At 49.7% G+C, this 24450-nt stretch overlaps 1 protein-coding gene across 1 annotated transcript in view; it reads left to right on the forward strand.

Moving 5' to 3' along the window:
• The window catches only part of EPHX2 (epoxide hydrolase 2), a gene marked incomplete at its 3' end in the record, with an annotated part of 58997 nt that extends 35156 nt beyond the window's left edge, over positions 1 to 23841 (forward strand). Inside the window, exons 12-19 of the mRNA XM_079706963.1 lie at positions 1208 to 1319; positions 13634 to 13705; positions 15456 to 15489; positions 16830 to 16932; positions 18748 to 18817; positions 21514 to 21594; positions 23561 to 23619; positions 23763 to 23841. Coding sequence (XP_079563089.1) covers positions 1208 to 1319; positions 13634 to 13705; positions 15456 to 15489; positions 16830 to 16932; positions 18748 to 18817; positions 21514 to 21594; positions 23561 to 23619; positions 23763 to 23841 — 610 coding nt within the window. The remainder of the gene's footprint in view (positions 1 to 1207; positions 1320 to 13633; positions 13706 to 15455; positions 15490 to 16829; positions 16933 to 18747; positions 18818 to 21513; positions 21595 to 23560; positions 23620 to 23762) is intronic.
• Between the last annotated feature and the right edge of the window lie 609 nt (positions 23842 to 24450).

The raw sequence follows: 24450 nt of genomic DNA on the forward strand, positions 1-24450 counted from the left end.
CATTGCTCCTATTTTATATATCTATTTCTTTTCTGGGAACAAGTTTCCACAGGGTAAGCGTGGGATATGGAATTCTTTGCTGACCAGCCAGGCTAAATGTAGTCCTGGCTAACTTCTATCAATTCTGCCTTTGTGTGGTCTCTCAAATTCACCCTCTCTTTTATTCCTTTTGCTGCCATCCTCCTCCCCTCAGGATGACTAATGCAGTAGTCTGCTGGCTTCTCCCCCTCTCTTCAGCCACGTGATGGATCGCTGCTTGATACATCACTTCCTGACTGCAGCTTCCATCCACTCTCACCTCTTGCCAGAAGCCCTCATGGCTTTCTTGGTTTTCTGCAGCTTCAAGTCCAGACTCAGGGCCCTTCATGTTCCGGGTCCCATGAGCCTTTCTGGCTTCATTTACCAAGATGCCCCATTAACCACTTGGCCTCTGGCCCTGTAGACTCCTTGCTCCATCAAACTCAACCCCAGGCTTTGCCTCATTCTAGAACTGGCTCAGGCGACCTCATGATGTTTCCCTTGCAGGTATCAGTTCCCCTCCCCACCTCTCCCCCACCTGTAAAAGTCAAGTTCAAATGCTGTCTCTTCCATAAGGTCTTCCATGATGCCCAAACCTAGAAATCCTTTATCTCTTTGAATTCTGTGGTATTTTGTAGGAATTCCTATGCCTCATGTTGCAGTCTATCTCATAATATAGTCATGGGTGTATTTGACTAGCCTTCCTTATTAGACTATAATAAGCTCTTGGAGTATTGGTTTTATTTTGTCTCTCCCCTAGTATGTGGCGTGGAATTACACTCAACACAGAGGAAACAGTGAGTGAAGGAAGGAAGAAATGACTGTGTTTTTACAAACTAGAGAAAGATTGTGCTGTTCACGTATTCTAATCAAGGTGGATATACTGCACGTAACATGCGTGTATGTGTGCGTGCATGTATGCGTGTGTGTCTTTGTCGAAGGCAAGTAGGTGAGAAATACTGCAGTTTAGTGGCAAAAAAAAAAACCACACACACACACACACACACACACTGGGCTGGAGAGTCAAGAAGTATGGTTTCAGGTCCCGTTCTCCCTGCACTGCTGGCGTGAGATCTTGTGTGTAGCACTCTCCCGCTCTGAGCTTGGGTTTTGACACATGAGGTCCTTTCTGGTCCTTACAGACTGTCTTCTTATGGGGTCTGTGTCTTGACACCTCTTCCTTCCACAGGGCAGTGGCCAGCTTGAATACTCCCTTCATACCAGCAAATCCCAAAGTGTCCCCAATGGAGATAATCAAAGCCAATCCTGTCTTTGATTACCAGCTCTACTTCCAGGAACCAGTAAGTCTGGGGCCCTGTGAGCAATGATCCCAGCAAGGTTTTTGTTCTTCTTTTGCCTTCCTCGCTCCTTCTTCCCATTGATCGGACTTATCTCTGTCCCCTTGAATTTTCTGTGGCTTTAATGAGAAATGTGTTCACAGATGGGTTCAGGTGAAGCTGGCGCCAGAGCAGGGCTGGTCCTTCCCGGCTGATGGTGCATTTCTCTGTGTGTGTATTTGGGGTGATGACGGGAGCAGGGGGGGTGGGGATGGTGCTTCTCTGAACTTGGGAAATGGGGGCTGAACTCTATTTTGGAGCCGCTTCTTCTTAATTCTCTGGCTGAGAGGCTGGTGAAACCCACCTCTTGTTGGTGACAGCTCCTGGCCTCCTGCCAGGGATTTGATATCTCTGCTGAGGAGTGACATTTGTGATTACAGAGAGTGCCAGAGCCTAAAAGCCCTGCATCAGACCCCAAGTATCCTTTGAGAGATGTGCGAGGTTTCTGGGGTCACCCATGTGCCACAAGCTCAAGATGCCTTTCAAAGATGCCCACTGGGGTTTGGATGATGTGTGATGGGTGTGGCTGCCACCTTTCACTGGATTCACTGAAAGCAGCAGCATCTGGCCTGGCTGCACCCCCCAGAGCTGCCCTCATCTGTGGAGGGTACCTGCTTCTCTATTTGTGGGCTCTGGACCCCAATGCCCAGCTATGTCTGGGTAATTCCAAAGAGGATAAAAGATGTTTCCTAACACTCCAAAGAGAGAAGAATAGATCAAATTAATTGACAAAGAGCACGAGAGCATCTCACCACATCTCTCATCCAGCCCTAGCCCGTCTGCTACTCGTAGGAGGTACCATTGCCAGCGAGGGTCACAACCATCCCAGTTTTGCTTTGGCGCCAACTCTTCTCTAAGAATGATTTTAATTAATAAGATGGTGCCTTGGAAGAGGAACTTCTTGATTCAAGCAATAATCTGACTCATTCAGTAAGACACCAGGAGCCTCCAGCAACGTCATGACAAGATGCTTGGGTACCACACCCTCCACTGAGGCCAGAGCCCCACTGCCACAGCCCAGAGTGTGGACAGCTAATGAGCTTCCTTTGGCTTGAACTGAATCACAGTGTCTTGAATTAGTTTGAAGTAACCTTGATCTTGAGAGAGAAAGGTGATTTAGATGGTATATTAGTCAGCTAGGGCTGCCATAACAAAGTGCCACAGCCTGGGGGGCTTAAACAACAAAATTTATTATCTCACTGTTCTAGGGGCCAGAAGTCCGAGATCAAGGTATCTACACAGTTGGTTTCTTCTATAGCTGTTCTCCTTGGTTTGTACATGGCCCTCTTCTTGCTGTGTCTTCACCATGGCATTTCCTCTGTATGTGTGTGTCCCTGTCCAGATTTCCTCTTCTTATAAGGACACCAGTCACATTGGATCAGGCCCACCGTGATTACCTCATTTTACTTTAATTACCTCTTTAAAGACCTTATCTCCAGGGGCTTCCCTGGTGGCGCAGTGGTTGAGAGTCCACCTGCCGATGCAGGGGACGCGGGTTCGTGCCCCGGTCCGGGAAGATCCCACATGCCGCGGAGCGGCTGGGCCCGTGAGCCATGGCCGCTGAGCCTGCGCATCCGGAGCCTGTGCTCCGCAACGGGAGAGGCCACAACAGTGAGAGGCCCGCGTACCGCAAAAAAAAAAAAAAAAAAGACCTTATCTCCAAATGCAGTCACGTTCTGAGATAGTGGGAGTGAGGACTTCATAGGAATTTGGGGGAGACACAATGCAGCTCGTAACAGATGGAGACCACGAGGGTGAAGGGTGGGGACTGTGAGAAACTGACTTATTTGGAATGAGACCCAGGCTCATGGGACAGGAAGGAGAACGTGTCCTCGTGCAAGGCCCGGAAAGCAGCCCCAATCTGTAGTCGATGCCGGAATTAGTGGCGAGTTGTTGTAGGTTTCACGTTTATTGTAGGGGGCCCCCATCTAATTCTTTCGGCTGGACTAGAAGTCAGCCTCCCAGACCAAGGTGTGATGCACTGCCTGTCACCCTTTGCCAGGTGTTTACATCACTCACGTGCATCTCAGACTGGTGAGAAGCATCTGGTGGTGGGAGAGAAATAAGTGCTGGTTCTAGGTTCTTGAGTGGCAGCTGCCTCAACCGTTAGGAATTGGGAAGGAAACAGCCCCAGGTAAAGCTGTGAAGCTGGTGTTTGGGTCCCTGTCACCTCTTAGCTGACCCCTTCTCGATCTCTGGCTCTGCTTGGTCCCCAGCCCCCAAAACCCAACCCCCTCCCACTGCCCTCTGTGTGCCCAGAGGACGCGACCCCGCCTGGCTCTGCCGTCACCTCGAGCACCCCTCACCTGTCTGCCTTCTCGCCTGGCCCAGCCCCCAGGCCCTGTGGATGGGTTACGACAGGCTCTTGACACTCTGGCTCCCACTGCTGTGGGGCCACACATGGAGCATCCAGAGGGAGAGGGAGGGCGTGGGGTTGTGTGCCCGCTTCTTTCTCTTCCACCTCTTTTTTTTTTTTTTTCGGTACGCGGACCTCTCACTGTTGTGGCCTCTCCCGTTGCGGAGCACAGGCTCCGGACGCGCAGGCTCAGCGGCCATGGCTCACGGGCCCAGCCGCTCCGCGGCATGTGGGATCCTCCCGGACCGGGGCACGAACCCGTGTCCCCCGCATCAGCAGGCAGACTCTCAACCACTGCGCCACCAGGGAAACCCAACTCTTCCACCTCTTTTTTCCATTTTGTTTCTTATCCTTTTGAATTGGACATTCGTAAGAAGACTCCTAATTGCTGCAAAACAGAGGTGGCCCGTAACTGGGGGGAGGGCTAGAGCCTGACAAATCTGTTGAAATGTCAGAAATGTTTTGTCCAGTGTCAATTGTAAAGAACTGGTTCATCCAGCAAGTAGCTCCGCACCATCTATTGTGTGCCAGTTTCGGGGGACATCTAGAGATGAGTGACAACTTTTGAGGGCTTAAACAACTCTCGGGGAGACAGGCATGTAACAGACACCCAGGGAATAAGTCAGCAGAAGGGACTGTAATGGAGGTCCGGCTTACTCTGGGAGCCCACAAGAAAACACAGCTACCTTTTAGCAAAGGAAGGAGCATTTGAACTGGACCCAGGGAGGTGAGTAGGATTTGAGTGGGGGGATCTGAGAGAGAAGGGGCTGCCAGCCTGAGGGGACGAGTGACTGAAGATGCTTATGAAACCCCTTAACTCAGGGATAAATGTCATGAGATGAGAAAGACAGGGTAACAAAAGAGTCAGTGACCCTTTAGGTGAACTTCAGAAGGTCTGGAACATCTGGAAACTGCCCCCAGAGTTTAATAGGCGCACACATTTTTCCAGGAAGAGTCCCTAACTTTCATCAGAACCTTAGCAGTTCGATAAAGGCTAAGAGGTGCTGAATTGGATGGCCCTGGGCTTTCAGGTGAGGTGCGGAGTCGGGGAGGGGGCGGGCAGCAGCATCAGTGTCACCTGGGAGTTTGCTAGAAATGCAAACTCACCGGCCCCCTTTGTGATCTGCCCAATGAGAATATGCGTTTTTAACCAGGTCCCCCAGCTGACCCCCGTGCGCATAACCTCCCAGCTCTGACAGCTGTCTTCTGCGATTCTCAATCAATTTCTGTGACTGTCTAGTCCGATGATCCTCAAATGTCAGTGTGCTTCAGAATCACCTGGAAGGCTAGTTATGACATAGATCCCTGGACACCCCCTCCAGAGTTCAGACTCAGTGGGTTTTTGATGTGGCCAAAGGATTCACATTTCTTTGGTGAGGTCCTGGAGCCACACCTTGAGAACGGCGACCATAGCCCCAAGGAGGGGGGTAATCCAGCCACTTCCCAGGTAGTGATGGGCGGGCAGCCGTCCTTCTCAGTGAATTAGAGACCTCTGGGCAGCTGGCTCCAGTCAAGAGTGGCTGGAGGGGATCGCGCAGGTCACTGACTATCTCGCTAAGGTTCCCTTTTTACAGTGATTCTCCGATTTTCTGATCCCAGGCCCCCTCTACACTCTTACAAATTATAAGGGACCTCAAAGAGCTTTAGTTCATGTGGGTTATATCTACTGGTATTTACCATGCTAGATATTGAAATTTAAAACTGTCAATTCATTAAAAAAGGATAATGTGCCCATGTTGATATAAATAACATCTTTTTATTTTTTAAAAAGTCTTTATTTTCCTTAAAAATTTAGTGAGAATTATAGCATTGTTTTACATTTTTCGAACCTCTTTTATGTCTGGCTTAATAGAGACAGATGGATTCTCCTACCTGCTTCTGCGTTCAGTCTGTTGGGATGTCACATATTATTGGAGCCTCTGGAAAACTCCACTGTACGCTTATGAGAATAAAGAGGATATATAACATGTTAGTATTGTTACAAAAGTTTTTTGTCATGGATTCCCTGAAAGGGCCTCAGGGCTCCCCAAAGGTCTCCAGACTATATACTATGAGAATTACTGCTTCTTATTTTTTTTAGGCTGTATTAGTTATAGGAGATAGAAAAAGGGAAGTAGTAGTTTCACTATGTATTATCTTTGATCAAACTACATTTAGGGTATTTATCAACAGAATTCAGCTCATTAAAAATTATTTCTCTTTATTATTTTTTAAATTATGGTAAAATACACATAACACAAAACGTACCGTCTTAACCATTTTTAAGTGTACAGTTCAGTGGCATTAAGTACATTCACATTGCTGTACAGCCATCACCCCATCCATCTCTAGAACTCTTTTCATCCTGCAGAGCTGAAACTCTATTCATTAAACACTAATGCCCCATCCTCCCCTCCCTCAGCCCCTGGCAACCACCCACCCACTTTCTGTCTCTATGAATCTGACTACTGCAGGTACCTCCTATAAGTGGAATCATATAGTATTTGTTCTTTTGTGTCTGGCTTATTTCAGTTAGCAGGACGTCCTCAGATTCAGCCATGTTGGAGCATGTATCAATTTCCTTTTTTTTTTTTTTTAAGGCTGAATAATATCCCATTGTGTGAGTTTTTAGTTCATCCGTTCTCCCCTTGATGGACACTTGGGTTGCAACTACTGCTTTTTGGGTGCCTGTTGGGCCAGGTGGTTCTGTTTGCAACAGTATGTGGCGCTCTTTCCCACCTTTTCAGCTGAGCAAGCCGAGGCCCTGGGAGCCTCACTCACTTGCCTGAGATCAGGTACGTGACTGGGTCAGGATGTTGACCTCGCCTTGTTTGACTTCAAAGCCCACACGCCTCCTCTTAAGCCACACTTTGGAGGGAGTTTGGACTTTCTTTGTGTGCTCTGTGCATCGAAGCAGAGAGGGGAGGAGAAAACCAGGATAAGCTCAAGGTCTTGATGGAAGGAGGAACCTCAGGGGAAAGACGCTTACTTAACTGCAGCCCTAGTAGAGCAAGGATTTTCATTTCAAAGGTTGTTACAGTCTTTGCGGAAAAATAGGCACCTTTATTCGTCTGTGGTAGCTGTTGGCGGGTGGTTTTGTTCTTAGAACAAAGCCTCTTGGCAGGGAAATGTTCGATATTCAAATTAGCGATCTGGCCACCAAAAGGCTCCCAGGAAGCCGTTGGGTGAATCCAGCAACTGGGGCTGGACCAGATGGGCACCAAGCTGGGTCTTAAGGAGAAACTATGGTGGGAGGGGGGCAGTCCCCCAGCCTGTCTGCTCCCTCTTGGTGAGGAAACGGACTGGCCAAGTCCCTTCCTATCTATGGCCCTCAGTTTCCTCATCAGAAAAAGGATGGTCTAGTTAGATGGTTTTCACATGGATGATAGCTTTAAACGTAAGCTGAATTCAAGCCAATGAATAAAACATAACATAGAGCAACTCTTCGATTCAGGGCTGGGCCTGGGAGCCCCTCCTTCCACCGCTCTCCAGCCTGGAGGCCGTGCCCAGGAACAGCACTCAGGGATCCAGACGCCCGCCCCCAGCCCTTCCACCTCTTGCTCAAGTTTGCTGAGCACCTCAAGATGCAGCTTAGACAAACTCCAGGTTAAGATCCAGCTCCTTGAGCTCTTTGAACTCTTGGCCAACGTTTACTGTCCTGTCCTGTGAATTTGCCGAGTCTGGTGGAAACTCAGATCAAAAGCTGTGTTTTTCTTCTCAGAGAAGGGATCATGGCCTTTGCATTTGTGTAGTAAGAAAGGGAAGAGGAGGCAGCTCTGGGCAGCAAAGACAAATAGAATCAGCTGGATAATTTCAGCACCACCTGCTCCATTTTTTAAATCTTAGGATTCTTTTTTTTTTTTTTTTTTTGCCGTACGCGGGCCTCTCACTGTTGTGGCCTCTCCCGTTGCGGAGCACAGGCTCCGGACACGCAGGCTCAGCAGCCATGGCTCATGGGCCCAGCTGCTCCGCGGCATGTGGGATCCTCCTGGACCGGGGCACGAACCCGTGTCCCCTGCATCGGCAGGCGGACTCTCAACCACTGCACCACCAGGGAAGCCCAAAATCTTAGGATTCTTAACGTCCTTGCTTAGCCTGGGGACATCTCAGAGCTCCTTTGCCCCCCAAATCGGCACATGTCTAGTGTATCCTATTAACCCTGCTCTCTCCCAACCCTGACACTGGTTCCTCTTTATTTTTCTGTAGCAGTGTATTTGTATTTTTATTTCTTTGGGAAAGATTGTATGGTGCACATGGGTGTGGGGGTATGTGTGTGTGTGTGTAACCGTAACCATAGGCAGATTTCAAGCACCAAAACTCACTTTTAAGTATTTAACCAGCTGAGAAACGAGGGGATAGAGAGAAAACGTGGGGAAAGGAAATTACAGATAGCAGTTAAGAAAGGTGGAAGCTACCTCGACATCCACAAATCATTTTCTTTTCCCTCACAGTGTTGCGTCTTCCTTAATCCCTAGAACACAGTAACTCCTCCAGCTACAGAGACAGCTGGTGGTTTCTTAACATCATTTATTTTTTTAGGTAATTCATGCTTGCTTCTTAAAAAAACACACTGAGTTGTGTAAAATAAAAGGTCAAATTCCCCCTTCACTCCTGTAGAACTAGCTACTAGGAATAGTTTGATGAGTATTTCCCAGACGTTTTAAAAATATGCTTTTAAGTGTGTCTGTACATGAGTGTGTGAGTGTGTGTGTGTGTGTGTATATATATATATTTTAAATACAAGTGGAATCGTATGCTTTTTCATTTACTAGATCTTGGACAGATTTTTCCGTCAGTACATGTAGATTTACCTCTTTTTTTTTTTTTTTTTTTTTTTTGCGGTACGCGGGCCTCTCACTGCTGTGGCCTCTCCCGTTGCGGAGCACAGGCTCCGGACGTGCAGGCTCAGCGGCCATGGCTCACGGGCCCAGCCGCTCCGCGGCATGTGGGATCTTCCCGGACCGGGGCACGAACCCGTGTCCCCTGCATCGGCAGGCGGACTCTCAACCACGGTGCCACCAGGGGAGCCCTTCTGGCCTATTTTGAGAGAACTCTGCCCCAGAGTATCAGAGGAATTCAAGTAAGTGTTATCAAGGCAGACAGATTAGGAAGTGGAGTAGCTGTCCCCAGCCCACTGATTAAAGGGATGCTCCGTCTTCCCTCCAAGAAGCATCTCATGCTGTGAACCATCAAGGACCGGATGCTGCCCGAGCTCACGCTGAGCTGTTATTTAAGTGGCTGTCTCCACTGTCTTAGCAATGAAACAATAGACCCAATGAAGTGCCCCTTCTGCAGCACACCTAGTCTACATCTTGGAAAGAACAGAAGTGCCAGCTGCGGGAACCTCCCCGGCAGATGAGGTGACTAACTGAGAACGCCACCCCTGCCAGCGCTCTGGGTGAAAATTGTGGGCAGAACCTGGTCTTATTCCAGGTTCTTTCTGGGGCTCCTCTGACAGTGAGCTGAAGATGGACATGGAGAGTAAACTGAGGTGGAGGGTGAAGAGAAGTTCGGCTTTTTTGGATCCTGGGAACCTCCGGATCCCCCACCTGTGTCAGCACACCTGTCATCCGGCTGCTAGGTGGGTGCCTGACCGCACTGAACCTGGAGGTTATGTACAGCCTTATCCCGTTCCCTCCTCACCCACCGCTCAAATCAAGAGACTTCTTGAGGTGGTAGGTTATTTTCCTAGGGCTGCTGTAACAGATGCAAACTCTTAAAACAACAGACATTTAAAAAAATCTGAAATCAGGGTGTTAGCCAGTTTGGTTCCTTCCAGGGGCTCAGAGGGAGGCACCCACCCCACTCCATGCATCTCTCCTAGCTTTGGTGGTTGCCGGAAACCCTTGACCCTCCTTGATTTGTGGGTTCATTCCTCATCTGGAGAGCCGAACTCAATTACATCACAAGGACCCTATTTTCAAATAAGGTCACATTCACAGGTACTGGGCATTCAGTCTTGGACGTATCTTCTTGGGGGTCCACTGTTCAACCCACTGTGGTGGGGTGTGACTTTGGAGTCTGAATGAAAAAACGTTTCGTCAAACACTGCATTTCCTTTATTAATTTTTAAAGTTAATTTTAATGATCGCGTTGAGGAGTGCGATAAGATATCCACATGGACGTGTTTATCAGACACTTGGAAATATTGGAGTTGGAGTCAGGACGAAGCTATAGAGATGGATCTGGAAGCCTTGGAAACAAAAGAGAAGAGAATTAGAAGTTTCCTCCTAGCTATAAGGTTCTGTGATTTCAAGTTTAAAATAGAGGAGTAGAGAAGAGGTGGCTGGTTTTAGTAAACGAGGCCAAGAGGTTCTGGCGAATTCTCCAAGGTCGGTTTCTTTTTTATTTACTTATTTATTTTTGGCTGCATTGGGTCTTCGTTGCAGTGCACAGGCTTCTCATTGTGGTGGCTTCTCTTGTTGCGGAGCACGGGTTCTAGGCATGCGGGCTTCAGTAGTTGTGGTGCACGGGCTCAGTAGTTGTGCCTCGTGGGCTTTAGAGCACAGGGTCAGTAGTTGTGGCGCACGGGCTTAGTTGTTCGCGGCATGTGGGATCTTCCCAGACCAGGGCTCGAACCCGTGTCCCCTGCATTGGCAGGCGGATTCTTAACCACTGCGCCACCAGGGAAGCCCCAAGGTTGGTTTCTTATACTTCAAGTCCTTCATGGGCTCTATATTGACTCCTAGGAAGTCTTTCTCCTTAAACAGCCCCAGAGTCTTCTGAGACAAAGCTCCAGGATTCATGGAATTCCAAAGGCTTTGTTCTAGGAGTTTTTCCTTAGAACCTAGAGCTGTCTTCAGTTGCCTGCCCAGTTTTGGGGTAATAGTAGAGCAGACTCGTTCATTTTTTTTTAACTTTTTATTTTATATTGGCGTATAGCCGATTAACAATGTTGTGATAGTTTCAGGTGCACAGCAAAGCGACTCAGCCGTACATAGACATGTATCCATTCTCCCCCAAACTCCGCTCCCATCCAGGCTGCCACATAACATTGAGCAGAGCTCTGTAGGTTAACTGCCCCCCTCCACCTCAAGCTGGAGGTGAAGTACCTTTGCGACGAAAAAATTAATCCATCGATCTAAGACAGAAATGGAAAATTTTGTTCAAGCCGAATTGAGGACTATAACCCGGGGACAGCCTCTCAGAAAGTTCTGAGAGCTGTTCTGCCTGTTCGAGGTCAAAACGCAGTTACATGTTTTGAGACAGAGGGCTGTGTATTAAATGATGTATTATTGACAGTTTACACAATCTAGCAAGTAGTGGGTCATGGCTCATCGTGGCCCCTTACGACATCAGGAAGGAATGTTATCTTTTAAGGAGTTGTCTTGTTGATGCTGGGAGAATGTTGCTCTTTATGGTTGAGCAGGTATTTCTACTGATGGGGGAGGTTTGGTTGATGCATAATGTAGATACACTGTGCACAGTAGAGGGGAGAAAGGAGGCCAAAGGGCAGAGAAAATTTTTTTTTATGTTTAAATTTTTCTTGTCCTGCCATAAAATATGGATTTTATTTCACACCCTCTTTGATGAACGTGAGCTTGCAATGGAGGGCAAGAAAATAAAAGCCACAATCCACGTGATCATTTAGAAGTCACCCCCACCAAAGTCTTTATCTCACATTCTTTCCTTTTTTCCCCTCTCTTCTTCCCAACCTTCTAGCCTGTGTTGGGTATCTGCTATTTACCATGCTATCACAGTGGGAATAAAAATATGAGTAAGATACAGTGTGTGTCCCTAAGGAATTCACAGGCTTGTGAGGGGGCCAGATCCAAAAATAGACAATTCTCATGCAACTAGATAACTTTAACGATGGAGATAATAATAATAACAATAATCACCATTTATTGGCCTCCCTCCCATGTATCTACCAGGCATGGTCAGAAAAAGGCATTATCTCCTATCATCCTTACAAAACTCCCATTTTATAGATGAGGAAACTGAGGCTCTAGAAGATTAAGTCTCCCAGTTAATAAGTAGTAGTAGTGGGGCTTGGAGCCTTGTTTGTTGGATTCCAAAGTTCATCCTTTAATTCCTATGATCAGGAGCACAAAGGGAGGAGCCCTATCCAGCTGGACCGGTGGGAGGCTTGTCATTGGTCTGTGGGACTTAAAAATAGGGTATCACCTTTTATGAATTACAGAGCGTCCGATGGTATCAGCAGGGCACACAACCAGAGTACAAATGCTCTTATCTTCTCCCCTTTCTGGCCCTCACCTTTGTCCTCTTCATCCCTGTTGATCTGACACGCTTTCACGTGGGTGGAGAGACTTATTTACCTTTGGGCTCTCTTTTTGATTTTTTATTGACCCTTTTGACATTCATTTGCTCTTTTAAGTACTATTTGAGCTCTGCAGCCCGTGCAGACCTCTGGACTCGTGGAGATGCCTCCACACACTGAGACACATCACAAGTTCATGAACAGCAGCTGGGGACTGCTCTCAGTAAATAAGAATGGTGACCCGTGGCAACATTCAGGGCGTTTATTGAGCACGTAAAACGTACTGCCTTCCATGGCTGTTTCTCGCCTCGACATTCATCACATAACTGAAGGCCACGATTGCGTCATGATGGAATCTTACACACGTGAGGGGATTGTAATTAACATGCCGGCATTGCTTTCTTCAGAAAATCTCGAACTGCAGATCCAGCACTGCTTGATGATAAATGTTTCCTTGCCTGCAGTGCTGCTGTCTCGTAGATCCAGAGCTCTCATGACGTGCCATATGCAGAACAAATGAGTGCAGGGTAGCAGGACCTCTTAAAGTGTGCAGGGTCTGAGGGGCGCTGGCCACCAGAACACTTTGCTGACCTGGCTTCCAGGACCCTTCTCTGCGGGAACATTAGTCGGAGGAAAGGAACAAACATACATTCAACCTCTGCTCCATCCGGGACCAATCACAGATGCCCTGGGGAAGAAGATGAGTAGGAGCTTGCCTGCTCTCAGGGTGGACCATGGAGAGGACTTGAGAGGCTCTGTGAGATCCAGGAAGAGCAGAGCTGTCTTACTGTGATGGGGGAGGGGAGGGCTTCATGGAGAAGGCAGTGTTTGGCACAGGTGTTGAAGGCTTCTTGAAGGCCAAGCTGAGGGAAGTAGGTGCTCTTGGTGGAAGTCACAATATGTTACACCACGGAGCTGAGAAAGTAGGGCACCCCTTCAGAAAACATCCTGCAACTCAGTTTAGCTGGTTCAGGTGAGCAGTTGGAAAGGAGGAGAAGAAAGTAGGCCAGCACTGTGCTCTAGACTGAGTGTTTGTGAGCCCCCCAAATTCGTGTGTTGAAATCCTAACCCTGATGTGATGGTATTAGGAGGTGGGCCCTCAAGGAGATGATTAGGTCTTGAGGGTGGAGCCCTCATGAATGGGATTAGTGCCCTTTTTAGAAGAAACTCCAGAGAGCTCTCTTGTGCTTTCCTCCATGTGAGGACACAGTGAGAAGATGACTATCTATGAACCAAGAAACAAACTGTTGCCAGATACTGAATCCGCTGATGCCTTGATCTTGGACTGCCCAGCCTACAGAACTGTGAGAAATAAATATCTGAGTTTATAAGCCACCCGATCTATGGTATTGTGTTATAGCAGCCAGAATGGACCACCATACACTGCCATACTCTTACTATTATAGGCTCCCCAGCCTATAATAATAAAGTGATTATTATAAGTAATACATTCCCACTGTAGGGATTTAGATAAACAGAAAAGAAAGCAGCAGCCATAAACCCACCTCCCCGGTGTGGGGCGGGGTGGAGGGGACCACTGTGAGCATCTCACATTTTATTCAAACCTTTAAAAAAAAACGTTTCAATATGAAAATTCAAATTCATGCACTTCTAATGAAACTTGGACTGGATGGGACAGAGGTTGGGAGCTTCTGGCTTTGGGTCAGATCAGTTTCCAAGATCTCTGCTGAGTCCTTCATTTTGCTTTCTTGGTTGTTCTAGGGAGTGGCGGAGGTTGAACTGGAACAGAACCTGAATCGGACTTTCAGAAGCTTCTTCAGAGCAAGTGATGAGGTGAGGGGTGTGGGAGCCAGGGTGGGGGGTAAGCAGGAAGCAGGAGCTGCAGGGGCGCAGATCCCCAGATGGCTTCCCTGGGAGGATGGGGGGATAGGGGATGTCAGGGTCTGGGAATAAGCAACTTGCCTTCTTTTCTTTGACTTCTGTAGTTAGGGCAGTTAGGGTCCTCACTCCACTGGTCCCTTCATTAATGGGGAAAGGTCCTGTCCTCCCTGTCACACACCAGTAGGGCTTTGAAACCCAGATCAAAGAAGGGTTATAATGATGACAGTTTAGAAATTCTGCTGTTATTACCATTACCATTTTCATATGGATAATTGCTTATCAAAGTGCAGAATTAATTGTTGCTTCTAACCCTTTTCTTGAACAACCACAGGAGCCTAGAATCCTTGAACGCGGTAACCCCGCCCTCCTGTCTTACGTGTTAGGAGTCACTGTTGCTGTTGCTGTATCTGGTCAGTGCCTACTTAGCTGGCCTGATTTTTGCCAGTTTCTTTGCTGACCACTTCTGACCCCTCACTCTTTTATACTAAGTTCAAATTTCTTTCTTCCTGAAGTAGCTTCTTTTGTAGTTTTCTCAGTAAGAGTCTGTTAGCAGTAAACTCATAGTTTTTTTGGCCTGAAAATATCTTTATTTTGCTTTCAATCCCAAAGAACAGTTTATCTGAGTATAGCATTCTAGGTTGACAATTCATTTCTTCTAGAAGCTTCTGTCATTGCTTGTAAGAAATTGGTCTCCGGTCTACCTTCTGATGTATTATTTGTCTTTTAGTCATGTCTGATCTGCAGTTCAGCCCATCTTTAATTTTGAAAGTTGCATTTGGTTCTTTTTCAAAGCATTCTGATCTCTTTCAGTAGAGTCTTGTTCTATTCTTGTTGTTCAGTCCCTTCTTTTGTCTTTCATCATTTTAAGCATACTCATTTTTCATTCTCTCTCTGTGCAAGTTCTAGTCTGTGGTATTCCTGGAGAGTCTTGTTTTACTGTTTGCTATGTCTGCTGTCTCCTGCAATGGGGCTTTCGTGTATCTGTGCGGGGTGGGGGGGGGCGGGGTAGGGAGAGAGCTCTGTGATTTGGGTTTGTGAGCTCATCTTCAGCAGCGCTTACTCTTCTCCAGCCTGCTTCAGCTGAGATGGAGGAAATGGCCCTCCTGGGTGGTTTAGCATGTGCTTCTCCTACCGGGCCTTCTGGTGGCATTACCAGCCCAAGCTCACTTTTGCTGTTGTTTACTTCGCTGAGTGGGGGTCTCCAGATCTTGTAGTGTGGATTCAAACAGAAACACGTGTGAAGGCAGGCTTGTGGCTATGAATTCCTAGGGGAGCTTTTTTTGGTTGCCTCTTAGTACCAAACTGAATGGACCGACTCCTTTGACATCTCTGTCATGGTGGGTGGGTTCTTTCTAGTCCACCCTTTAACTGAGGACCCCAGATTGACTGGATTCACCGTGGAGGGGTGGGGAGGATCTCATTTTTACCTTTGCATCTGACCTAAGGTCTCATCTCATGTTCCCACTGGTTGATACACCCAAGTCCTTACGTTCCCAAGACCCGCAAGCACCCAGGAGCAGTCTTGCCCTTGGAGCTTGGTTGTGAGCTGCCTCTGCTCTGACCACTCAGGACTTGCCTAGCTCTCTTGGGCATTTAGCATGTGTGTATAGTCTGCTGGCATTTGTAGGGGTTTTAGATGCCCCATTCCTACATATTTCCTTTGCTTGACCCATGACTTCCCTTCTAACTTTTCTCCCTCCAGACTTTTCTCACCACGAACAGAGTCTGTGAAATGGGTAAGAGACATTCTCAGGAGGGAATGGAGACAGGAGGACCATGATGGGAACCAGCCAAACATTAAATGAGTGTTTCTCCATCTGCCAGCTGTGGGCAGAAGCAGCCACCTGCCAACCCTGAACTAGTTAAGCCCTGACTTGCTTAACATAGATTCCCCGCTGGTGAATCGCACTCACCCTACCCCTGGGCTGACCACACAGCCTTGGCTTCCTCTCCCCCATGAAGCTTTGGATTCAAGATCTTAAACAGTAAGAGCTTGGAGGACTCTCAGAGCTCTCCAGGGCAGATCCACCCTCACTGATTAGGACAGAGACCCAGGAGAGGAACTGACCTCTGCAGGGTCACCTGGTGCAGGCAGAGTGGAAATCAGGCCAGACCCCCAGCCAGGTCTCCTCTGTCTTAGTGCCCTGGCCTCCCCTCCATCAGGCTCAGTTCCATCCCGTGAAGACAGCCCCTGTTCTCCCTCCCAGTTTGGATATAAGTGAGGACCCAGAGCTGAGAGCAGACTGGCGCTCATCCCCTTGACTCCTGGATCCGGCACTGTTCCCACAGAACCTTGTTTGACCCCAAGCCTGTGACTTTGTCATCATTCCCTTGTATTTTTATTAATAATGATGATTGCGGGGCTTCCCTGGTGGCTCAGTGGTTGAGAGTCCACCTGCCGATACAGGGGACACGGGTTCGTGCCCCGGTCCGGGAAGATCCCACATGCCGCAGAGCAGCTGGGCCCGTGAGCCATGGCCGCTGAGCCTGTGCGTCAGGAGCCTGTGCTCCTCAACGGGAAAGGCCACAACAGTGAGAGGCCCACGTACCACAAAAAAAAAAAAAAAAAAGATGATTGCTATCACTTGTTTGAGCACCTACTGTGTGCATCAGACACTGGGTTAGCCCCCTTTAGTAATATTGTTTATATTTCTCGTGACATCCGTAAAAACTCTCACTATTATCTCTATTCTACAGATGAGGAAAATGGGTCTCAGAAGAGTTACAGAATTTGTACAGAGTGGCCAGGCTGGGGTTAAACTCCTCCAAGCCTAAAGCCCACATTCCTCTCACTGGTCAGGAGCACCTCTCCCTTCCCTCCTTCCACCTCTTTACTTATTCACGTTGTCAGTCGTTCAGTCCTTCATTCCTCAAAAGTTTTGAGCGCACACGTGGTGTGAGGCAGGGGCAGGTATCCAAAAGCACGAGTCAGAGTCATTGCCCTCCGGGAGCCCAAGTCTCTTGGGGAGACAGAGAGCAGTAATAAAAGAAGGAGAGAGGGTGAAAGGTCTCAGAGGTGTTGGAACTTGGACACCTGACCCAGAGGGTGGGAGAGGAAACCAGTGGCTTTTCGTAGGAGGACTCTTTGTGAGTACCCCAGAGGAGCCCAGCCTCAGCAAGATGGTCACCGAGGAGGACATCCAGTTCTATGTTCAGCAGTTCAAGAAGTCTGGTTTCAGGTAAAGAGAACAGCACCCCAGGAGAACACAGGAGAGAGAAGGTGGGCAGACAGGGGCTCTTCTGCTCTCGCAGTGCAGGGTGAGGCCCAGTGCCAGCTCAGTCCCACTGAAAGCCTGGCCAGCCTCTGCTTGAATGCCTCCAGTGCCGGGAGGCTCACTATCTGACGATGCTCAGCCTGCTCTAGTTTGGAGAGTTCAGCTTGTTCTCCCTTATGCTTAGGGGCCCCTTCAGAGCAGATGTTTTTAACTTTTTTTCAGTGGTGACCTCTGTGAGGATCAGATGACAGCTCTGAGTTCTTACTTCAGAAAAACATAAAAACCCACGTAACCTCAAAGACTGCATACATATTCGGTGGTGGGGGCAGTGGTTATAGGCTCAGCTTTACTGAGCTCTAACTCACATACCATAGAATTCACCCTCTGAGAGTGTACAGTTCAATGGTTTTTAGTCATGTCATGGAGCTGCGCCATCACAATACATTTTATGGATCGCCACGATCCATTTTAAACTGTTCTCATCTCCCCAAAAGCAGCTCTGTTCCCTTTCGCGGTCACCCCCACCTCCCCTGGGCCCCCAGTTCTGATCACTCACCCATCTGCTCTCCGTCCCCCTGGAGCTGCCTGTTCCAGATGTTTCACGCAAACAGAGTTGTACGCTGTGTGGTCCTTTGTGTGTGGCCCCTTTCACTCTGGTTCGCCCATGTTGTAGTCTCTGCCAGACTTCGTTCCTTTTTCTCAGGTCTGTTTTTATGCTGCGGTGCAGGGCCCTGCCCTGAAATCACTGAGAGTCCCTCTTAACAGGCCCTTTTCTGCATGTCCCTTCAAGTATTTGGATATTGCAAACCTTTGAAGCTCGTGAGTCCTTCAGGGGCGCTGCAGGTCACTGCGTTTCCATCCTCCTCCTCCCTCCTCACACCCCCATCCTTCACTCAGACCCGGGGGCGCAGAAGGAGCCCAACAGCAGGACCGCCTTCGTCAGCCCAGCCCACACGTTCACAGTGTGGCGACCTTGGCCGTGAACACCCGTGGTGGCCTTTAGACCCCAGTGTCTCCAGTATCACAATTTCAACCCTTCCCTAAGCATCTCCTTTCTTTCCCCCCCCACCAATCCGAAGTGGGTGACAATTTAAGAGTCTCAGACTGGGGGACAGAGGTTCTCTGGAAGGGAATGTATAGGCAATCCGATCCAACCCCTCCTTGCACAGGAGGGAAAATTAGAAGTCCCCAAAGGGTACGTGGCTTCTCCAAGGTCTTTCCGGGCCCTCCCTTTCACCGGAAGCCTCAAGGGCCGGACAGCACCAACCCATTCCATACCTGAGGATTGGGAGAGTGCTCCAGGTACAGCCCTGGAGCCACCCTACCTGTCCGGAGGAGACACCTCGGCATCACTTCCTGATGTCACATTAGAAGGAAGCACCTCCCGGTGGCCCTTTTCTGTGGGCTCCCTGGGACAGGGGACTGGCCCTGGCTGGTGAGGGCACTAAACCAGGCTCCCCACCCCCCGTCTTCCGAGACAGTCCCGGGAGAAAATGGAGAGTCTTGTAGGGCTGACTTCTGTGTGTCCCCGGATGTCCACTTCAGAGAACATCAGCCCTCAGCCCAGCGCTGTGCCTGCACCAGGCTGTGCTCGATAAAGCCTGGCAGGCACGGAGGGTACCGGGGTGTGAATCCTGGGCTCTGTTCTCTTCACCCTGCAGGAGGCTTTGCTCTTTCTGGGAAGACTGGCTCTATGCTGAGTGGGTTGCTGGTGGGGTCTGTAGCACAAGCATCTACTAAAAGCTTTCCGCTTTTTATTCCCTCGTCCACCCCTCCCAGGGGCCCTCTAAACTGGTACCGAAACATGGAAAGGAACTGGCAGTGGGGCTGCAAAGGCTTGGGAAGGAAGGTGAGTTCGGCGCTGTTCTCCTCCCGGACAAGTCACCCTTCGGGCATCCATGGACCCAACTGGTAGGCCGCTGGGTCAGAGCCAGGGGTGGACAGATCGGCCGGCTGCTTTTGGAGGTGCCTCCACTGCAGGGTTTCCTCTTAGGACCTCTTTTGCTGCTGCTTCTCCTGGAACGGCAGAGGGTGGGGACAGGGTGGGGACAGGGCTCTGCCAGGTGACTGCAGCAGCGGTCTGGACTGCCTAGGTCTCCCGGCAGTGCCCTGGCTCGGGGCGCAGGTGGTCCAGTTAACTCCAGAAGTAACAAGGATGCAGCTCCTGGCTCACAGAGGAGCATCACGTGCTGTCAGAGAGACGGGGCTTTAACCTCCGGCTGCTTCACCTCGACTGAGTCAGTCCGAGTCTCAGTTTCCTTGTTTGTCAAGCGGAAGACAGGTTTCTAACCCCTGGGTCTGCAAAGGGAGTAATGGGGTCCCTGGTTTACATTCAGAGCATTAAAAACTTAAGGGAAATTGCATTTTCATGTTCCTCAGCTCACTCGGTAGCCCTGGCCATCTTCTTGATTCAGTCAAAACTGAACGGCCCTCTATATGCCAGGAATGGTGCAAATAACATAGGCGAGGTCCTGACCTCACGGGGTTAGGTCTTGACGCAGTAGAGCATAAAAACAGTGGTTCAGAGCAGGCTGGGCAGAGAGTCGGCCTGGGATGTGTGACCTGTGCCCTGTGTGACCTTGGGCAAGGTACTTAACCACTCTGTTCTCCGTGGCCGCTAATATGGAAGTGACAAGAATGGTGCCTACCTCAGGCAGGGGCTGTGTAAGGATAAAGTGGGTTGACGCACATCAAATGCTGAGTTAGAACGGTGCCTAGTACGTAGTAGTGGTTTAATTAATGCTCTTTAGCCTATCATCACTCTAATCTGTGATGGGCAAAAATGACAAAACTGCAGTTTGATTGGCAGACTCTCTCAAAGCATGAGGGATGAGGATGAGGTCTTCGGGGAGGTGAACCCCGATGGCAGTAGGTTTGGGGATCCCCTCTTCTGCAGTTTCCTTCCAGATCTTCCTCCTCTCCCACCTCCTCCCATTGCCTCCGCCACCGCTTTACGTTTTCACCTGGAACATTCTAGAGTATCCATCCCACCCCCACAGCGGCCTCAGGATTCGTTTCAGCCACAAAACCACCACTGGGTCTTCAACCCTTGGTGAACGGGGCGCAGTGAGAAGCGCACAGTTCTGTGTTGTAGGTAAAAAACGGTGCGCATGCCTTACCCAGGGACAGTGAACGCCATTTGGAAATTGTCATGGTAGCTTGAGAACACAGAGTAAAAGGAGGTCCTCTCGACCTTGCGGTGCCCCATGTATCAGTAGACAAAAAGTGAAGTCCCTTTGCTGCCAGTAATGTCACACTGGCCCCAGCGTGGCTGGCCCAGTCACCCTCTGGCTGCCCTTGTGAAGCGTCCGTTCCATTCATAGACAAGGAATACTGATCTCCATCTAAGGGCATCTTTCCTCCTTCCCAGTGTCATCTGTTTGGTGTCAGGAATATCAGTCTCACAGGGTGGACCACATGCATGTTCTTACTTATACACACACACACAGAGCCTGTGTGGTCGATACGTGGCTGAATCCATCCGTATGAGAAAAACCCATTTTTTTCCTCCTGTGTGTCTCCTTTACTTTCACACAAATCACTTTCTTTCTGACACTTCTTATCACCAAATGTGGGGAGGTTTTTCCACACACCACCAAGCAGTTCTCTGCAACACCAGCTGGGTGGCCTACAATTTAACTCAGTTCTGGCACCATCTACCTGGAGGCAGTGTCAGAGCCCACAGCTTAAGGGTTCAGTCCCACAAGACTGCTCCCCACTTCAGATGCCAACCCCAAGTCCAGGTTGTTATCTGTGCTTCCAACTGGTTGGCTATAAATTGGAGGCTCCCAGGACCTCCTCCTTGGGTCTATTAATTTTCTAGAGTGGCTCACAGAACTCTGGGAAACACTTACGTTCACTAGTTTATTAAAGGATTTGATCAAGGACACAGATGAACCGCCAGACGAAGGAATCCACAGGGTGAGGTCTGGGAGGGTCCCAAGCCCAGGAGCCTCTGTCCCTGTGGAGCTGAGGTGTGTTATCCTTTTGGTGTGGATTTCACCAACCTAGAAGCTCTCCGAGCTCCTGGCTACTGGGATTGTGTGGATGTTTATGGAGTCTTCCTCACGTAGATGCGATCAATTATTAACTCCACTTCCAGCCCCTCATCCCTTTCGCCTTCCAGATGTGGGGGAGAAGGAGGTGGCTGAAAATCCCAAGTGTCTAATCATGGCTTTGTCTTCCTGGTGACCAGCCCCCACCCAGGAGCCCAGCCAGAGTCACCTCATTGGAACAGAAGTGCTCTTATCACTTAGGAATTTACAAGGGTTTCAGGGGCTCTATGCCGGGAAGCGGGGGCAGAGAGCAAGATACACATTTTCTAATCTCGCACACCATCATTTCAGATCTTTAGTAACACTGGTGCCTCCTTCACGCAAAGCAGTGGTGGAAACAAAGCCCGACCACAGGGGTGCTGTGAGGGGTCTTCTGCGGGGGAGTTAATAGTGGAGGAGGCCCCGCGGTGTGAAAATAACATTTCCCCACCCCGGGTGAGGGCGGGCCTGAGCGTGGAGGCTGCTTCTCCTTCCCGTTATTCCTTCCCAGATCCTGATCCCGGCCCTGATGGTCACCGCGGAGAAGGACTTCGTGCTCGTTCCTGAGATGTCCAAGCATATGGAGGACTGGGTAAGGCAGTGGTCCTGCTCGGGGCCATCGGGGCTTCTTGGAGGAGGGCGCAGGCGTCCCAGAGGATGAAGAGTGGGGTGTTTGGGGGAACCACTCGCTTGACAAGGGCTCCCTCAGCAGCATCACTGTCGCCTTTTGGGAGCAGCGATTAAGACTGCTCCTCAGGCTTCCCTGGTGACGCAGTGGTTGAGAGTCCGCCTGCCGATGCAGGGGATGCAGGTTCGTGCCCCGGTCCGGGAAGATCCCACATGCCGCGCAGCGACTGGGCCCGTGAGCCATGGCCGTTGAGCCTGCACGTCCGGAGCCTGTGCTCCGCAACAGGAGAGGCCACAGCAGTGAGAAGCCCACATACCAAAAAAAAAAAAAGACCACTCCTTCCTGGACTTCCCTGGTGGTCCAGTGGTTAAGACTTCACGCTTCAGGGAACTAAGATCCCGCATGCCACGCGGTGTGGCCAAAAGAAAAAAGAAGAAAAAAAGACTGCTGCTTCCTTTCCCCTTCACTGATGCACTCTCTCATCACTCACTCATTCTTTCATTTCATGGGCTTTTCCTGTGCACTTAGGTGAGTTGGGACAGTGCTAGATACCAGGGAGGTAAAGATGAATGGGGTATAGACCCCACCCCGCAGGAGGTCACGTCCAGCTGTTCACCCCACATGCAGGAGGCTTGTGTGGACAAGGGCACAGCTGGGAGCGAGGGCTTCACAGAGGTGCTGACCACTGCCCCTGGCCTTGAGGAACTCCTAAGCCTTGCCCGGCAGAGAGAGAACGGGAGAGGAGAGAGGGTGTTGAGAGGTGAGGATGGATGAGAGAGGTCAGAGGGTGTGGCTGGGAGGTTATCCTGAGCCCCCTGGGCCAGGCTGAGCTGTGTGGACCTATGGGGACCATTGAAGTGAAGAGATGGGTATCAAACCTGTGTTTTGGAAGCACACTCTGCTGAAAGCGTGGAGCTTGGTAGGGATTGGGAGAGCTGCAAGTGGGGTCACTGTGACTGCTCGTGTATCCTGGCTGGATGCTGAGAGCGTTCGCCTGCACTTGGCAGTGGCTTTGTTAGCATCGTCCAGTGCAGTGGAGAGAGTGTGTTGCAAGGCATGTTGCCAAGGATGCCCTTTGTGGGTGGTGGAGCCAGTCAAGAGAGGGCTGTGACCCACTTTGGGGATTCAGGTGCCAAAAGAGAGACTGAACAGCCCTGCGTGCAGACCACCAGGGAGGAGGGAGGCGACATGGGAAGGGGACGCAGTCATGGCTACAGGGCAAGAGCCAAGCTCGACCCGGCATTTTCCAGGCAGTGAACGGGCCGAGTCCTAATGGTTCTGGAGGGAGACAGTCTGTTGTGATGAGTATGGGTCAGCCTGAATTTGAATCTTAGCTCAGCCACTCTCTGTGTGGCCTTGGGCCAATTACCTAACCTCTCTGAGCCTTCATATTACCCAAAAGATCATGGTCAAAGATAAATAAGGCAGGGCTTCCCTGCTGGCACAGTGGTTAGGAATCCGCCTGCCAATGCAGGGGACACGGGTTTGAGCCCTGGTCCAGGAAGATCCCACATGCCGCAGAGCAACTAAACCCGTGCGCCACAACTACCGAGCCCGCGAGCCACAACTACTGAGCCCACGTGCCAGAACGACTGAAACCCGTGCACCTAGAGCCCGTGCTCCGTAACAAGAGAAGCCACCGCAATGAGAAACCGCGCACTGCAACGAAGAGTAGCCCCTGCTCGCTGCAACTAGACAAAGCCCGCGAGCAGCAATGAAGACCCAATGCAGCCAAAAATAAATAAATAAAGTAAATGTATATAAAAACAAGATAAATAAGGCAGTGCATGTGGAGCATCTAGCACATAGTAGGAGCTTGATCAGTGGTCATTCCTTTCCTAAATCACGTGGGGTTTTCAGGAGGGCGGCCCACCGGGAGCAGAGAACTTGCCTTCTGCCATTTACTTTTCCGGGTGGGGTTTTCTTCCAGATCCCCCACCTGAAAAGGGGTCACATTAAGGATTGTGGACACTGGACACAGATGGAGAAGTAAGGAGATGGGGGTCCCTGGGTGGGGGATGTCAGGGCTCCCTGTTCGCCTCCCATAAGCCGCTTACTTTACCACCTCTGCCTTCGCCTGAGTGAGGGAGTGCGTCCAGACAGATGCGAATTGCCTTCTGTTCCCTTTCCAGGCCCACGGAGTTGAATCAGATCCTCATTGAGTGGCTGGAGACTGACGCCAGAGACCCACTGGAGGTCTCAAAGCTTTAGGGTGTGACTTGTGTCAGCCGCCAGCAGGCACTGCAACCGCTTCATCTGCTGGGGGCGCTTCTCTGGTACCCGGCTGGGGCCTTACCAGCATCTCAAAACCAGCAGCGTTGTTCTGAAGGGGTTCGCAGCAAAGAGTGATTTTCTCTAAATGAAATGAGTCAGATTTGACATCATTTTAGATACAGGAAAAATCACGTGTGATTAATCCTCTGGGTATAAACGTATCCCTTTATGTCTAAGGATGGTTAGTGTTCCGTGGGGGACAACGGGATGGCCGGGGGTGATTTCTCTTTGATAATCAAGTCAGCGTTTTCATGATGCAAAATCAGCAATTTAGAAGCTTTTCAGCAGAGATGGGAACTCCTTTATTCAATAAAATGAAGACAACTGGGATAGCGCTCTTTGTGTTCTTGGGAGGAAAGCAGAGTGATTGTTCTAAGAAAGTATCGTGTTTGGGTGAACACTGTTTGCTCTGCTCTGACTCTACGAGTCTCTGCATGATCTGGAACAGTGCTGTCTGGTAGAACTTTCTTTTTTTATTAATTTATTTTATTGAAGTATAGTTGATTTACAATGTGTTAATTTCTGCTGTAGAGCAAAGTGATTCAG

This window comes from Hyperoodon ampullatus (genome assembly GCF_949752795.1).
Source record: "Hyperoodon ampullatus genome assembly, chromosome: 6".
In the NCBI taxonomy this organism is placed as follows: domain Eukaryota; kingdom Metazoa; phylum Chordata; class Mammalia; order Artiodactyla; family Ziphiidae; genus Hyperoodon; species Hyperoodon ampullatus.